The following is a 12,357-nucleotide window of genomic DNA, read 5'->3' on the forward strand; positions in this document are numbered from 1 at the left end:
CACAACACACTGGATAGCTGGCCAATCACAGCACACCTCACTTTTTAGACCGATTAGCTTTGTAAAAATCGAAGCGTTTCAGAAAGGCGGGGCATAGAGGAGAAACAATAATGTACATTATATGGAAAATAATGTGTTTTTTTAACCTTAAACCGCATAAACACATTGCATTACACCAAATACACAACATAATGTTCTTTTTAGCAACGTCATATGACCCCTTTAAAACCATCACTTTAAGCAGGTACGCACGCTGTGGACGCCTAGAGCCTTCCAAACGGTGAAGCTCAGGAGACCAACCCCACACCAGGCGTAAAGGGAGCCCCATCCCAACGCCCGCAACGCTAACGACGCACCGCTTTCTGGCACCGCAGCAGTTCCTATTGCACCCTGAGCACATCAAGAGGAAAAGAGGGTCATTTACTGCAGATATTGTACTAAAGTATTTTGTTCAGTATGCTTACACTTAGCTACAAATGTATATTATATTACTAAATACTACTTTGGGTCAAGTGAGCCACCGTTCATAACCCATTTTACTTCTGTAGTCTGGTGCATTATAAAGTGAAACAGGAAAACGTAAGGAAGGACCTTGATTTGATCTATCAGGCTTTAATTAGATCATGGAAATTGAGAATTAATTGATTCATAACAACATCCGAACAGGAAGTCATTTCAAAGGAAGAACACATTGCTTTGTTTCGGAAAAAGATTACAAAAACATTTTTTTTTTCTTTGCAGTAACAGACACGGATTACATTTTCACAACCAAAGCAGCATTAAAATGTGCATTAAAAAGTAAGAACTGAGCTTCACAAAACCCCATTTGTTCTCAGAGCTCAAGAATAAAAAGCCTCGAACACAACTATAACCACATTTCTGTAATAATCCTCCTCCAAAATATAAAAGGTTTAAAAATATATATTTTTCAGAGGCGAAAAACAACAACAGATGTACTAGTATAATATACAGGTATGCATTTATTTTATTCAGAAATAATGTAAAATACAGGTAAACAAAACTATTACAAACACTATAAATGTATATTAGCTCTACAACACTATTCAGAACAGATATAAAAATATAGTTTAAGTATAAAACAAACATAATACTGGGATTCATTATAAACAGCATTACTTATAAATGCCAGACACAAACAAATTTAAAGAGAACCAAACTACTAAGTTGCTTCAGAATAAAAGTAGCAGCACGTTTCAGAAGAAAAAAAAAACAATATTTATGAATTGCACAAAATAAGATCAGAAACGTAGTTTATTAAGAAAGTAAATAGGGACCGTTTTGATTTCATGTTGACTTTAGTAACTAAGTAGTTTGTGTACGCAAGTCTCAAACAGATGCAGCCACCGCTAATGACATTAACATTGTCTTAATGTGATTTAGTGTTTTTAGTGCTCTACATATTAGATTTGCTCTTATTAGAGCTTACATTGTAGCAGCCATCAAGGAACATGCTCTAGAAACAGTAATAATAAAAACTTGACAGCTAAAGATACTGATATAATCATTATAACTATTATAATGATTTAACTAAATTATTTATACATTCTGTATTGAGTTTTATATATATATATATATATATATATATATATATATATAGAGATTCCCAATGATATGACGCTACTCTGCCCACCCTTAAATTTGTATGATATATGTGACCGTGGACCACAAAACCAGCCATAAGTGTTAATTTCTCGAAATTGAGCTTTATACATCATCTGAAATCTGAATAAGTAAACTTTCCATTGATGTATGGTTTGTTAGGACAGGACAATATTTATATCCCCCAGCGACTGAAGACTGGTTTTGTGCTCCAGGGTCACAAATATGACTCGAGTCCCTCCATCAGTGTAAGCTTACGAGAGCTTTCTGTCTGCCTGGCAAAATCTACAAGTCTAATCACTTCGGAAAAAAATTATAAAGTAATACCACATCTATCCCCAACAAGCTACACATTTTGAGGTATCATCTATGTCCATATCGCAAACACCGTGGGACAAGTTGATACTGTGCCGAAGTGATACTGCCCTGAGAGGACACAAGTCTAGTCAAAGTGATTTGTCATTACAGGAACTGGGCAAGACACATGATCCGTCGGCGTCACTGACCTCATATTGGATTTAGCCACTTAAAAAGCATTTTTGGCAAGACGCGTGTTTACTGATGTGGCGGTGGCCTAAAAATAGCAATGCAAAAACAAAAACAAAAAAAAGAGAGTACAAAGAGGCTACTGTTCATCTCTGAGTTTATGATCAAAATAAGTTCGATGTCAGCATTTACGCAATGTCTAATTCTGTGAAGTTAGCAGACATGAGCCAGCCATGCTCTACTGATCAGATCAATACCAGAACAGAAAACCGCTTCCAAGAATGAAGACAGAGATTTCTGTAAGAAGAGCAGCACTATGTCGTCACATTTTCTATATATATATTATATATACACAGTATATATATTTAGAATATATACATTACCAGTCAAAACTTTGGGATCAGAATGATTTTTAATGTTTTTTACAGGAGTTTCTGATGCTTATCAAGGCTGCATTTATTTGATCAAAAATACAGGAAAAAATGTAATATTGTGAAATATTATTATGATGTAAAATAACGTTTTTCTATTTTAATATACATTAAAATGCAATTTATTCATTATATTTTATAGGATATTAAAATAGAAACCATTATTTTACACTGTAATAACATTTTGCAAGATTACTGTTTTTTTTCTGTATTTTTGATCAAATAAACGCAGCCTTGATGAGCATAAGAAACTTCTTTAAAAACATTACAAGTCTTACTGATCCCCAACTTTTGAGCGGCAGTGTATATTTTTTGACAAATATTGCTATTGCAATTTGAACTGAGACGAGATAAACATGTCATATTTTGCTCACATACTGAACTAAGATCTCAGTTTTCTTTGCATTCTTATTATTGCAGATATTAATAATAATAATAATAATTAAAATGTTTAATTGAAATGCCACTTAATTATGACAGTGTCACTTTTCATTTATACTTTTATTGAGTTGGCCATTACTGTTAATAATAATAAGAAAGCTTATTCTACTTAATTGTGACAGTCACAGTCGAGATATATTTAACTGTCAAGTTGAACATTCTAGTTGATAATAATAATGATAGGATTTTTTTTACTCCACTTAACTGTGATAAGGTCACTTTTTTAGAACACTGTTAAGTTTAATATTTTTGTTGATAATAACAACATGATTAATAATTACAGGATTTGTTCTTTATTGTTCTTAATTAAGACTGTCATTTTTTTGGTAACACTTTATAATAAGGTTCATTAGTTAACTACTTTAGTTAACATGAGCTAAGCATGAACAACACAGCATTTATTAATCGTAGTTAATGATATTTTCAAAATGTACTAATGCATTATTAAAATCAAAAGTTATGCTTGATAACATTAGTTAATGCACTGTGAATTAACATAACCTAACAACTGTATTTTCATTAACGAACATGAACAAATACTGTAATAAATGTATTGTTCATCATGTTAGTTAATACATTAACTAATGGAACCTTATTGTAAAGTGTTACCCGTTTTTCATTTGCACTTTTTTTGGAACACTATCAAGTTATTATTGAAAGAAAAAAAAACGAATAATAACATAAGAAACTATTTTACAACGGAAATATATTTCTGTTACGATTTCTTCGCTTTTACATGTCAAAACCCCAAAGGAAGACCTCTGATTTCCAGTGTGTAGTTGATGCGCAATTCTAAATGTTAGTCCTGGACTGCAGAGAATCTTGATACCTTATTAAACCAGTCAGGACTCTTCTTCTTAGCCATGGCAAGGGTGGACCCGAACCCTGCAATCATACCCGCTGTGGCTACAGTAGTGAGGAAAACACCACCTGAATAAAAGGACAATAAACAACACACCGAGGTGAACATTTTAAAGGAACATTCGAAGTATGAACATGCTGTGATAACACCGTCTGCTTCAACAGCATGTCTAGACAATAATATATCACTGACAAACGTTAAAAGCCATTGGATTAAAAACAGAAGGAATTAGGTACTACAATATTTAGTGAAATACTTCGAGGCATCATTAACTAACGCTGACTGCAGCACATGTTGGGTTTGTTCTCATGCGTTCATCTTCTACAGACCACATGAAGTAACAGCACCACGGCAAACGCATAGAGCGCAAACAGAGCAGAGGGCCATAGAAACTGATTTTGTTGTGCTAATGTACTGTATAAAGAGGTTCGAGGATGTTAAGCGATGGTATGTGCTTCTGTGATTCCTTATTCATTTTAAGAAAACCAAAATTAATTGCTGAATGATGAACTACACTACAATGATCCTGGCAAGACAATCTCCAAGCAAAAAAAGCAAAAGAGCTCAGCAGTGATCCATGAAGCATTGGAAGAACTATATAATTCACTATGCCTAAAGAGAAAATGAATGGGGGAAAAACAAGAGATCTGAAAAATTGGGTGGTCAAAGGATTTCATACTAATAACAACAACAAATTACCATATTGACCCGAATATAAGACAATGTTTTTTTCTTGGAAATACATCTAAAAAAACGCGGTCGTCTTATATTCAGGGTCTAGACTTTGACATGTCAATAAAGTGTATGTCAGCCTATAGTTTGATATAAGGTAAACAATTTATTTGTGCTGTTTTTTTTCTTAAATATTATATATTTTTATAGGAGGAGGCTTTATAGACTTGGAAAATGCATTTTCCTGAAGTTTTTAGGTACAGACATCTGTTCTTGGCAGTTTTTATGAGGCTTTTTTTTTTTTTAATAGTGTTCATATCGATATCGGAATTATATCGTATCGACCGAAATTAAGAAATATACCGTGATATCAATTTTGGCCATATCGTCCAGCCCTAACTAAACATTTGAACAAAAAAAGGCACTGAAAATCTTACCTATCATTTATAGGTTAGACTTTGCCATAATATAACGAATATAACATTTTAAGAACTTATTTATGAAATAAATGCTGATAATACACTATTTTTTAAAAGGTTGAAAAAACATTCCCTCATAAATGCAATGTAAAACCGCAAATCGTTTTAATATTTTTGTTACAAGCAACAACACTAACAATTATCATTTAAATCTCAGAACATAAAGTAATTCATAAAGCTTGTGCAGATTCATACCCATGGCCGCATATGCTACCGAAATACACCAAACCTTTAATCAGGTGAGCTTTGTCCTCCTCAGTGTCAGCGGCTGTCCCTCTCGCGCTCGCCTGCTCCACGGACATCTTGAACGGGTCCGACTTACACAGACGTCCGGTGGAAACACGGCCGGCGGAACCTAATAATGCCAAATGATATGGAACTAGACATGTGTCGGTAAGTAAGAGGAGGACTGAGATTCCGCCGATCAGCCCGGCTGTGTTTTAAAGCGGAGTGAACCGCCTACCTAGACAGCATTCGGGGTATCATCACAGACTGAGAAAGAAGAGCTATGTCTATAGACTCGTAATGTTCATTATTGTCTTTTTGAATGTTCATGTTGTTATATTTTATTGTTATAATCAGTGTTGGGGAAAGTTACTTTTAAAAGTAATGCATTACAATATTGCGTTACACCATAAAAAAGTAACGAATTACGTTACTTCATTACTTTTTATGGAAAGTAATGCATTGCGCTACTTTTGCGTTACTTTTTGCTTGCTTGTTTGTTTTTAAAATAAAAAAGTTATATTTTTTGCTAACATAAAAGCCTTTTCACACCAAAAGTGAAATGAATAAGCCTCAGGCTGAAGGGAAAGTAAATTTACGTCCGTACAGTAGAATGTAGTTAGAAAAAATCTCAACACACTTCAGCAATAAACAAAGACACACAAATGTATGTCTAGAGTAATTTTTGCTTATTAGTACGGTTGAACTGGATCATCGAAGGTCAGAAGCAAAGACATTGGTTAATAGAATGGGATTAAATACATAAAGGATATTTGTGTTGTTTAACATTTAATTATTGCAGGTTTGTGTCATATTCTGAGTCGCATTACTTTTATTCATTTCGAGGAATACTGAATCTGTGTTTTTTGTGAGTGAGATGAATTAATGCATATTCATATTTATTTTAGAACTACAGTAACATCTTCTGATTTCTCTCAACATGGGGACGGGGCAGTTGTCAATCAATAAATTGGAAAAAAAAAAGTAACTTGCGTTACTTATTTGAAAAAGTAACTCAGATATTCTCTTGTAAATTAAAAAGTAATGCGTTACTTTACTAGATACTTGAAAAAAGTAATCTGATTACGTAACTCGCGTTACTTGTAATGCGTTACCCCCAACACTGGTTATAATATTTATGACATTTTATTTGGTTAGATAGCCTAGTTAGCTTGTGTTTTTATTGATGCTACAACATAAGCACAAAAAACCCACCTCGTCGAAAAGACGTCAATGGCAGACGTTTAAACAACGTTAAAATTTAGTTGAAAAGTGAAAGGTGAAAAGACCTATAAAAAGACGTCTAAATGTGGTTGTAAAGTTAAAGTTGAAAAGACGTCTTTTCAGGCCTAATTACAACCGTGAATTCCTTGATTATATTTATATTTCATATGAATAATTAATGTCAAAATAAGACAATTCACAAAAGAGTACCAAAACATTTATTGACACACATTAAATACATCTTTCACGTAAAAAAAAACACTTTCCTGATCACATCTTAAGCCTGCATTTGATCAAACATACAGTAAAAACAGTAACATTGTGAAATATAACTACAGAAATAATTGCTTTCTATATGAATGCATTGTAAAATGTAATTTCTCCCTGTGAACGGAATTTTCAGCATCATTCCTCCAGTCTTCAGTGTCACATGATCCTTCAGAAATCATTGTAATATACTGATTTGCTGCTCAAGAAACATTTCTGATTATTATCAATGTGGAAAACAGTTGTGCTGCCCAATATTTTTGTGGAAACCATGACATTTTTCAGTATTCTTTGAATAGAGCTTGCCTGATAAGTGCCTACGATTGCTGTCTATACAGGTGACTTGTTCGCTCTGTCTTGAGACAAACAAACAAAAAGCGGTTTACTCAGTTTTGAAATGCATGCCTCCAAAAACAGTGTAGGCTGGCAAATCAGTCTTTTGAGACATGCTTGAAAATTCTAGGTTTTGAAGCACAGGTACCCCAAAACGTTGCCTAGATTTGCAGCTGACTTGGTTTCTTTTGAGGCATGCTTTCTAGATAGATCACTAGGTTTTAAGAGAGCTGTACAGGCAGCTCAGCTTGTTCTGTTTTGAGCACACCCAGATATGCTGTCTACATAGATAGCTCGCTATGATTTGAGACGGCGCCGCTGTTTATAGGGTCATCGTGTGCTGTGAGCTCATGCAGTTCACTCGGTGATCTACTCCATCCACGTCCTGCGCACAGCGAGCCTCTCCTTCATCATCATCATCGATATAGATGATCAGACACCCTCCTCTGTCTGTTCGCTCTTGTAATACTCAGAACTAGATTTTCAGCTGCCGATCGTGCTATGAAGACCCTCTAGTGAACGGGATTACGAGGACATCGGAAGGACGTTTTTAGCGTTATATTCCAAATGTTTGGAGTTGGTCTGGTTTCAACGCAGCGCTTCTGAACCGCATTAACGGAGTTACAAGCTTTAAGACGCCCAGCAGACAAAGCGACATTTCTGGGCATGATGTCCACATGCCTCTGTGTCCTGGAGCGCATCCTGTTGTGTAGAGGCTACATGATCTGCAATGGAGTTATCCAAACAAACATGTAAACCAGACAACGCGGAGCGTATTCCTTTCCCGTCGTATCGGATGCAAATATTAGCATTTTTAATGTAATGCAATTAAAACCTTGCAGATTTCAATAAAACATGGAGATAAGAAAATGGTTCCTTGGTTACAGTTCCACGCTTTTCTTTGACTGGGTTGTGTAATGCTTCCTCCATCAGATCAGAGATGTTTCTGCAAGATCCAACTGTCTCCTTAGTTCCTTGAGGACATTTGAATTCTGATTCCCTTGTGTTGCTTTAAAGTTTTGTTTTATTGCTGGCGGGTAAATGACAGGCAACATGCATCTTGGGGTTGAGGAGCCCATCCGAGAGTGCCAGTACAATCAGATCTGCACACATAACTCCTCACCCATGGGCACTCCACACACCAAGAAGAAGAAGATCAAAAGGAAATGGCAGGTTTTTCAAGGACGAAATAAGTTTTACTGCAACGGGCGGATCATGATGGCAAAGCAGACTGGGGTCTTCTATCTTACCATGGTTCTCATTTTGGTGACCAGTGGCCTCTTCTTTGCCTTTGAGTAAGTACATTGCCCTACTGGAGAACTAAGTATCTCCTCTGTAGCCCAGACTCTACGTTTTTTAGGTTTGTCTTTATGCACACTTTCAAAAATAAAAGGTTCGTTGGCATCAGTGGTTCCATAAAGAACCTTAAACATCCATGGGGCCTTTCCATTGCTCAAAGGGTTCTTAGAAAGAGTTTTTTTTCACACTAATTTAAAAAAATGTTTCTTTTAGGACCCCAAAATGATTATTTAATGGCATTGCTGCGGGGAAAAAAAGTCTTATTAAGAGTGTTCCATAAGAAAAGACCTATTCTTTGAAGGACCTCAGAGTAATTGGTAAATACCATGATATGTGAATACAGAAATCATTCAATATTACAAACTGATCACCAGTTGCCATCACTACAGTTCTGTTTTGTGTTTGAGTTTGAAGTGATTGTCATGATCACTAATGATGAAGTCCAAAAATGGGTAGTCCCACATTCATAAAAGTACAGGGCCGTCCTTAGGGGGGGTGCAACTGGTGCGGTCGCACCGGGCCCCGCGGCGAATGGAACATGATCATGAACGGACCAAGGGGGGCCCCGCTCCCTACCTCGCACCGGGCCCCGCGTCTGCTAAGGACGGCCCTGTAAAAGTATATGCAAATTTGATCTTAGAGACTAGATTTGACAAGTCTGTGTAGGTCCCTCTTCTTGTATTTGCCAGATTACTCTTGATAAAGACAGCTGAATGTGGTCTGGGATCCTGAAGAGCAGTTCCACTCAAACCAGTGCACTAATTTCGACCCTCTCACTAACACTGAAGGACATTTACAAGTGGTAAATCTGGTGTAATAGAATTACTTCAGTCCACGTAACTTCACTGCAGCTGTAAGGAACTCCTTGTCTTTGTAGGTCAGGTGAAGTTGAACTAACCCAGTGTCGAAATATCTTCCGAAGATCTTCAGACAAGAGAGCTTTTTGGGGGGTTACAGTTTAAAACGCATATCAGGTGGTACGAGACCGCTCTGCATTACTCGAAGCATGTTTGCCTGTAAGCCGCCGCTGGTTGTTAGAGAATCTCTCGGTGTGATCCTGAGGCGGCTGCTTTGGATGAGGGATGTGTGGAGCAGATTTTCCGGTGTCCCATCCCCCATCATCACCAAGCCCCATACATTCCATAACACAACTTCCAAAACATAGTCGTGGTGCGGTCCTGTTTCCATGGCGACGGTTTCCCTTTCCCGATCTTTGTGTGCTTTTGGAACAGCCTGTGTCTCCTTGGAAACAACATGACGACCCAGCCCACAGTTGTATTTTCTTCGCTCTAGGGTTAGTCTTGTCATGCTTTTTGAAACGATTATAAAGTCATTACAGAGATTTTGTGATCCATTAAACACAGATCGCTGAAACCACAGACAGAAACACATTCGCTGTGCTGGTGAAAGGCAGTTGGTTTGTTGCGCAGTTCAGCACAAAATGTTTACTCGTAAATCATTTCAAGCAAACAATAATGGTTAGATTGAATGCAAAACACCCTTTTGAATGCATTCAGCTTGTGGATCATAGGCAGGAATAAAATGGGTTAAGCAATAAGACTAAATGAAATGAAAGCAGAATGTGGAGTTTAAACTGTACTTTGCAGATACTTAGGCTACATCATGTTTCTTTCTGGCATCCCTGCACAAAAAATGCATAATAAAATGATCATGTTTACCAGCTTAGCATGATCATGAAGTTGAACATTTTATATATAACTTGTATAACTTTCCATTGCTAGTAAGCAATTTTATCAAACTATGAAACCAAGGCATACACTACAGTTAAAATATTTTTTGAAAGGAAATTAATAGTTTTATTCAGCAAGGATGCATTAAATTAATCAAAAGTGACGGTAAAGACATTTATAATGTTAGAACATTTATTATTCAAATAAATGCGGTTCTTTTAACTTTCTATTCATCAAAGAATCCTAAAAAAAAGTGTCATGGGTTCCACAAAATATTAAGCAGCACCTTTTAACCTTGATAAAACTGATAATAATCGTGGACACCAAATCAGCATATTAGTATGATTTCTGAAGGATCACGTGACACTAAAGACTGGAGTAATGATGCTGAAAATTCAGCTTTGCTATCACAGGAATAAATGACATTTTAAAATGTATTCAAATATAAAATGGTTATTTTAAGTTTCAATAATATGTCACAGTAGTACTGTTTTTGACTGTATTTTTATCAAATAAATTGGTAAGCATAAGACACTTTTTTCAGAAACATAAAAAAAAATATCTTAGAGACTCCAAACTTTTGAACAATAGTGCATAATATTTCAGTCTTAAGGTTATACTTCTGAAATAATGTATAGTTTTTTTCTTTATTCCATGCAGTGAAATGGTTTGTTCCATTGTAAATAGTAATTGAAGATATAATCAATAGCACAAATACTGTCCATTGTCCATATTGAACATGAATATTCCTTTAAAGAGAAGTCTTTATAAACAGCCAGATGAAAATACAAACATATATGTGTATATATATATATATAGAGAGAGAGAGAGAGAGAGAGAGAGCAAACAATATGGAATGGGAGACAGTGGGTATAGAAAAGAATCACCCGCTTTAAAATAATCTTCCGCAGCCGTCTTCATTTTAGGCTGCAAAGCAACAAAATGTGATTATTTTAAAGGGGGTGATTCTTTTCTATACCCACTGTAGATCTTGACAGCTCCAAATTCAGCAGCACTGTTTCTGTAGTCTTTAGACATTTGAGTTCAGAAACCTTAATCTCCAAGTATAAAATGTGACTTAATAACAGACTTCAACTCTTGCCGTGGTGAAAGTCCTTGTCTGTCAGGATGTAGCGAGTGACCCTGTAACCTCTCAGTCCGTCATAACAACCTCAAAACTGCTCCTAGGAGACCACTTCACAAGGAATCTTTAGAGCTGTAAAGCTGACAATGACCTTAGAAGCAGTGGTAAACACAATATAGCATCCTTAAAAGGTCCCTTGGGGGATTGCTATTTTAACATGCTATAGTCGATAGCATCTGACCATTTTGGCTAATTCAATTGCTCTGCCTAGTTGTGCTTAGCCAATTTAGCAGCCATCAGATTGCAGTGCAGACCATTTTTAAATGTTTATGTCTTGGAGTCTGAATACCATTAGATATTATGGCAGGCAGATTTTGGGACTCGCACCACAGACCGTTTGCTTATGCTTCAAAACAGATGGTGATACACTTCATTAACTTCTAAGTGTACAAAAAAGCTAGTTGGGATTCATTTTTTCAAATATTTTTATCCCAACCCCCCTATAAAAATGCATTAGATTTAGATTATTTTCATATAGCTCATTCATTGGTGAGATTCACACTCTCTTATTTTATCACTCCTCTGTTTGATACCAAGCTGACTGACACTTTGGAGAAAAGCGTCTGCTAAATGCATAAATGTAAATGGGCTGCATGATTGACAAAAATCATAATTGTTGATTATTACCTTGAAATTGAAATTGAGATTATTAATTACCATTATCACAGTTTACATTGAATGATGTTTTGAATAGCTTTATACCATTGTTTGAAGCAACTTCTTGCCATATTTTTATATGAAAATAAACAAGCTGAAAACACTCTTCCTGAAAAACCTTTATTGCTTTTGAATAGCATTAAGCCTCAAATGTCAACTATACATTGGTTTGGTTTCTTCTTTAAAAAAAAAAAAAAAAATTAAATATGTATGGTATTATAATGTTACACTAAAACTAAAATGAAAACAATGGGGAAAAAAACCTTAAGATAACCTGTAGAAAGAAAACACACACACATCTGAAGTATTCAGAATAATGTAAGCGGACCTTTTTTTTTTTTTTTTTTTTTTTTTTTTTTTTAAAAAAAAAAAAAAAAAAAAAACTCTAGCTTTCTATTCTACTTGTTTTTCTTTGTTTGTGTATATATATATATATATATATATATATACACACACACACCTTGCTACGTGTACTGCGTTAGGCTAACCGAGACTTGTCATTTGCACTTATATATTGTTGCTCATT

General features: G+C 35.5%; 2 protein-coding genes across 4 annotated transcripts in view; one reads left to right on the forward strand and one right to left on the reverse strand.

Annotated features, from left to right (window-relative positions):
* LOC107679673 (transmembrane protein 242) overlaps positions 1-5,387 on the reverse strand; it is a 7,560-nt gene extending 2,173 nt beyond the window's left edge. Inside the window, exons 1-3 of one of the 2 annotated variants that reach the window (XM_016475292.1) lie at positions 5,221-5,387; positions 3,808-3,908; positions 253-390 (exon numbers count right to left, since the gene is read on the reverse strand). In XM_016475292.1, coding sequence (XP_016330778.1) covers positions 253-390; positions 3,808-3,908; positions 5,221-5,293 — 312 coding nt within the window. In that variant the 5' untranslated portion in view covers positions 5,294-5,387. Of the gene's footprint in view, positions 1-252; positions 391-3,807; positions 3,909-5,186 lie in introns of both variants that reach the window. The other variant, XM_016475291.1, reaches the window with a different exon arrangement.
* Positions 5,388-7,283: 1,896 nt separating this feature from the next.
* Positions 7,284-12,357, forward strand: part of zdhhc14 (zDHHC palmitoyltransferase 14) — a 24,343-nt gene continuing 19,269 nt past the window's right edge. Inside the window, exon 1 of one of the 2 annotated variants that reach the window (XM_016475320.1) lies at positions 7,284-8,335. In XM_016475320.1, the coding sequence (XP_016330806.1) occupies positions 8,082-8,335 (254 nt within the window). In that variant the 5' untranslated portion in view covers positions 7,284-8,081. The remainder of the gene's footprint in view (positions 8,336-12,357) is intronic. The other variant, XM_016475321.1, reaches the window with a different exon arrangement.

The sequence above is a fragment of the Sinocyclocheilus anshuiensis genome, unplaced genomic scaffold (assembly GCF_001515605.1).
Source record: "Sinocyclocheilus anshuiensis isolate Anshui unplaced genomic scaffold, SAMN03320099.WGS_v1.1 scaffold280, whole genome shotgun sequence".
NCBI lineage: Eukaryota > Metazoa > Chordata > Actinopteri > Cypriniformes > Cyprinidae > Sinocyclocheilus > Sinocyclocheilus anshuiensis.